The sequence below is a fragment of the Danio aesculapii genome, chromosome 19 (genome assembly GCF_903798145.1).
Source record: "Danio aesculapii chromosome 19, fDanAes4.1, whole genome shotgun sequence".
NCBI lineage: Eukaryota > Metazoa > Chordata > Actinopteri > Cypriniformes > Danionidae > Danio > Danio aesculapii.
This window is the reverse complement of record NC_079453.1, coordinates 13,989,463-13,995,013: the sequence shown is the minus strand read 5'-3', so window position 1 is coordinate 13,995,013 and position 5,551 is coordinate 13,989,463. Positions and strand designations below refer to the sequence as shown.

The following is a 5,551-nucleotide window of genomic DNA, read 5'->3' as shown; positions in this document are numbered from 1 at the left end:
GGCTACAGCATTGAACTAGCAGCTCAGAGAAAAGCATCAAGCTGTCACCTGAAAATTACAGTAATTGACAGCGAATGCAGTTTTAGAACAATAACAATTGTTGCACACTTTGATCTTTAAAACTTTACACACTTTAAAACTACACACGAGTACGAGTAACAATTGTTAATGCACTAAGCGGAACCTTTAAAGTTCAACTTAAATTGATAGTTCTGCCAAAAATGATAATTATCATTTACTCTCCATGCACTTGTTCTAAATCTGTTTGAGTTTAATGAGCTTCTGATAAACACAAAATATTTCAAAGAATCTTGGAAACCGCCATTTGCATCCACAGCCTATTATTATTAGTATTTCTACTGAGGAAACCAGTGGCTACCATTTTTCAAAATACAATATTTTGTGTCCAACAGAAAAAAAAAACTTAAAGGTTTAGATTCATTTAAAGGGCACCTATGATGAAAATCAGCTTTTGTAAACTGTTTTGACATAATTCTGCATAGGTATAGCGTGTCCACTGTCAAATTGGAGTGATATAAACCCAACAAGTCTCTTTTTGTTTAAATGTCTAAATGTAAAAAAGGACCCAAATCCCAGTCCTTTTGAGGTCCACAGCAATGTGATGTAGGGGTTCGGTTTTACCCACCCACCGAATTGAATGACAGGTGCTATGTTTTTATAATAACATGTATACGCATGTCCACAGAACACATTTTTTGCTAATAAAATTAGATTAAAATATTCATTCCAACGCTGTAATTTTTATAAGTTTAAAACAATTTAAAAACAGAGCACATCTGTAATAAAGACAGTAATTCTTAAAAGCTATAATCTCCACAGCCGCATGGTGTCAGTAAACACGCGTGTGTGTGCACTGCAAACGGCATTTGTGTACGACTCATTTTAGAAAGGCTTGAATAAACTCCATACATTAAATAAACTTGTTTGGTATTTTTGACTAATGAGCTGTATTTCAGCTTCATCTGAGTGTCTCTGTGTTGTTTATCTGACATAACCCATGATGAGAAGCAGACATGCATGTGGGAAAGGTGAGCGGGGAGAACCAGCTCGTTTGTATTTAAAGCCACAGGCTACAAAAACAGCTCCAACGGCCTCAGACACCAAAATGGGCAAATTCTGGAGGCTATAATAAATGATCTGATGGGTATCTCGAGCTGAAACTTTACAGACACATTCTGGAGACACCACAGGCTTTGACATCTTGTAAAAGGGCTAAAAGTGGTGCTCTTTAAGGGTGAGAAAAGGAGTAAATTTACATTTTTGGGTTAATTATCACTTTAAGCCCTTTTTAGTATACTTTTCCCCCCTGCAAATATCATCCTTTTTAGAAGTATGTTGTGTACTTCACCAGAATTGATCGTGCGTAGATTCCATTCCAATCACAGACCTAGTATGTTTAATACAAAGATCCTAAATACCAGAATTGGCAAGTGATATTTCCTCTCACATGGCAATAAAAAAACAGGCTTCACACATACCCTGGCATTAACAAAGATGAAAATAACGTGCTGTGCAAACCTTTTATTATACATACACACACATGTGAACTCCAAGTCTGGCGTTTGTAAGGCGGCAAAATGTACCACAAACTCCAGCCTGGCCTGTTAGTTCTTTGTATTTATTTGTGCAAATGTTGCAGAGGTCTTGAGAAACAGAGAATCAATTTCAGCATTCATAAATAACATTCAGTTTGCATATTAAGTCAAAACCTGGATAACAATACAACACCCACATTCCCAATCCCATACAAACACACACATACAAAAAAGTTGTCCACACACACACACACACACACACACACACACACACACACACACACAGCAGCACACGAGTCGAACCATGAAAAACTAAAACATTACAGTATTGCTGCTTTGAGAGTTAGTGCATTAAGACTAATTACTGCTAAACAGTGGGTCAGGAATGCAACGTGAAGAACAGCAGAACTTGTGACGAGGTTTAGAAAGAAACACTCATGTTACTTTTCAACTAGATCAGGGGACTTGAGGGCATCATCTCATCCACATTAGCAGGTACTTGTGCACACTGAATACCATGTTTTAAACACAATATTTTACAAAAAAAAAAAAATCATGCTGCAGTCCTTTCGAAGGAAAGAGAATTGTGGGTAAGATTTCTCGTTCGACATGAGGGATGAAGATTGATTGGGAGCTATATTCTCCAGGCATGCTCTTGTATTTTTTGCATAAAGAAGACAGTTCTGGCTTACTGAAGCTTAACCAAACCATCCTCGAAGAGACCTAAATGAGGCCGGAGAAGTGAATCCCAGAGTTCATGTCAATAGAGGACGACAGTGTTCTTGTTCCATTATTGCTGTTCTGATGAAGCTCATTTGGAACTCAGCGTCTCGATTGACAATGTTTAAAGGCAGTTGCTCTGCAGTTCACATTTTGTGCTCGTCTTTGGAAATGCTTTGCACATGATTTACAAAGCATTTCTGATCATCTTTTAACAGAAGTTTTTACTTTTACAGATTGCGGAGTTGACCATTTTCCTCTACAGAACTGTAAAACCGGCATCGTTTGCTAAACATGGAAGTCTTTGTGGAAACTTCAGACTTGTCTAAGTGTCGCAGTTGAAGCTGATCAATCAAGGACAAACTGAAATAATCCATAGAATCAATCAACACCTAAAGGTCTTCCTCAGCGCAGAGAAGTAAATTTTGGGTCTCTGCTCTTGGAGTCTTTCCGTCGTGAACTGTGGCTGTGATGGGGTCTTGGAGAGGAGTTGGTGGTCTTGTGAGTGTGATGAGCAGCTTGTTTTCCTTTAGATCTGTGGTGAGAGTGATGTTTGTGAGGGGTGCTGGTTGCTTGGCGTCCTGTAGAGGTCTTGGGTTGCTCTAGGGCAGGTGACGGGACGATCTCCGGAAGAGGCTCCAGCATGGCCGGCGTGGCTTGAGGTTTGGCCTGCGGACACGAGCTTGTGAGGAGAGGAGATCGAGAGGCTGTTTCCAGGAGACCTTTGGTGCCCTGTGTGCACTGTGGAGGAAGATAGGGAGAGTCAGAGAACAATGGATGGAGGGTTATGTTGGATATGGAAAAATGAGGAATAAGGGAATAGTTGTGGCAGACAAAAAAAAAGGAAGTACATAAGAGTTAGAAATAGTGGAAGCACAAGAATTTTAGGTGGTTAAAAACTTAAAGAGCTGAGCAGTAAGCAACAGCCAATCAGGTATCAGCATCACTGATGACCCATGCAGATGAATCTTCATTTGTTCTGCTTTAGGAGCTGCATATGACTAGTCTAGTCATACTCAAATGTTCAAATCAATTCTGCTAAGAGAGAACAATGACAATTACCATCAGCAAAATCATGAGAATTCAGAACAAAATACACAAAATACCAGCTTAAAGGGTAGAAAAAAAAAACTAATTCTACAATTATTTACTCACCCTCATATCATTGAAACATTTGGCAATCTAATGTACATTAAGTTCAAGCTCCTCTTAAAGCATGGGGCCTGTACCATGAAGTAAGTGCAGCTGGCTAGTGAGTTCAGTTTCAGTTTAGTTTGCACCAATTCTATTCTGTGTTTTAGAAACCATGAAGGCAGCTTAGCTACTCTATAATACCACTGGAACGTAAAGTGATTAAAGTCAAGCTGCCTTCATGTCATCTAACCTAGGGACCTAGGGAAACCAGGAGGTCGTATACAGTATGTAAACTTTGTTTTGAGATTCATTCATTATTTTGGTGAAGCATTTTGAAAAAGGATCACGAAAACTCAGATGGCAGAATGAAGAGAACAAAACCATCACTTCCTGATGAAGTGTGGTAAGAGAAGCTGCGTAAATCTGTTCTTTATTTAATAAATGACTTGCACCTCAGAAAACAAATGCCGACATGCAATGGTGGCATTTGAAGGCATGAGATGTGGAGCAGACACTCTTGATTCTGTAGGTAATTAATTATATAACAACACTAATGGTGAAATGGTTAAGGCATTTTAGAATGACTAAAACAACATTTCAGATGGTTTACAGTGTGCTCAGTCTGCTGGTTTGTCCATTCACACACATTTTTGGAATTTGTTCGGTGAAAGTGTTTCCATTGTAGTTTATGCGCATCTTTTCTTATCGAATGAAAAGTTTATCCTACTCAGTTACGAGCATCCGTTTTATGCACATCATGGCGTTTCAATCAACTGTATTTTTATGCACATATCCAAAATGCGCATAAAAATAGGTGGATGAAAACATAGCTAGTGTCTCTGTTTATTAATGAGCACTGTTATCAATATGAACATTGCAGCTTTTATATCCACTCAGACTTGTTTTCAGGTGGGCTGATTAAGATTAGTGTTGTCAAAAACATCAAGTTCGGTCTCAATTAGTACTGAAATTTTTAAAACCACTATCATTTGAGCACGTTCTTAAATACTGCTGATTGGCCATTGTGTTGACATGCAGAAATGACTGATTTGCTGTGAAGGTGGTCAATTCACCGCTCTAAGTGCAAACACAGATACAGGTCCACCACAGCAATGTTAGCAGGAAATAACCATTTTTTTTTATTTTAGTACTGATTGGTACACAATACTTTTGGCAACCTAAATTAAATTGCTGCACACGCACTACCTAGAAATGCTAAATACTTAAAGAGGAAGTGTTTCCAGAAGTGTGCAATATGCATCAGATGTTTAGCCACAGCTTTCTGGGTTGTGCTGGGCACAACGCCAGAGGCTGAGACTACCTAAAACCAAAGATTGATGCAAACTAAACTGAAACTTAACTGGCTAGTTAGCTAATTCATATTTGTGGTGCAGGCTCCTGGACAGACTCACATTGAAGTCGTTTTAAAACACCAAAACAAATTACAAATCAATTTAAGTCTGGTTTGACCGTTTATCTGAAACCATCAGTTTCTATGATGTGACCATGTCTGCCATAGCTCAAAAAATTTGGAAAGATGATTTAAAGAATATTGCATCTTGACACTAAATCCAAGTCCCCTAAAATGACTGATCATCCACTAAGGACAAATGCACAAGGGGAGAGCATAATGCTAAGAATTTCTCCAGCACCACAATTGGAATTGCTCACACATTCAGCACTGAACCGGGTAAGGACCCGTATCTCAACATGCAATGTCTCAATTTTTGAAAGAATCTGGACAGAAAGCCCACTCTGCAGTGACCAACAACATACTTTAACAATCAAGTACTGAACAGGGACTATAAAGCTCCAACATGCATGTCTCAGTCACAGTCAAAGATGAGAAATCATGAGGGCGAGTAAATAATCTCTCATGTTTGGGTGAATTATCCCTTTAAGATTTCAGTGTACGACATGACACTACAGCTTAACAACGACAAAATCAAAAGGCCAAAACTACATATTCCAGCATATTTCTTAAATAAACATGGAATGACTGTGGTTGGTGGTCAGAATGTGTAGAGGAGGAGCAGTGCTGATTGTGCGCTGATGCTGTAAAACATCAGGTCAGACTCTGTGCATCAGCACTATTAGCCTTGGCAGCAGTCAGGCAGCATGCAGGCCAAAAGCATGTGGAG

The 5,551-nt window shown here is 39.0% G+C and overlaps 1 protein-coding gene across 2 annotated transcripts in view; it reads right to left on the bottom strand.

The window, feature by feature from the left end:
• Window positions 1-1,439: 1,439 nt before the first annotated feature.
• The window catches only part of zdhhc18b (zinc finger DHHC-type palmitoyltransferase 18b), a 26,287-nt gene continuing 22,175 nt past the window's right edge, over window positions 1,440-5,551 (bottom strand). Inside the window, exon 9 of one of the 2 annotated variants that reach the window (XM_056480145.1) lies at window positions 1,440-3,017. In XM_056480145.1, coding sequence (XP_056336120.1) covers window positions 2,682-3,017 — 336 coding nt within the window. In that variant the 3' untranslated portion in view covers window positions 1,440-2,681. The remainder of the gene's footprint in view (window positions 3,018-5,551) is intronic. The other variant, XM_056480146.1, reaches the window with a different exon arrangement.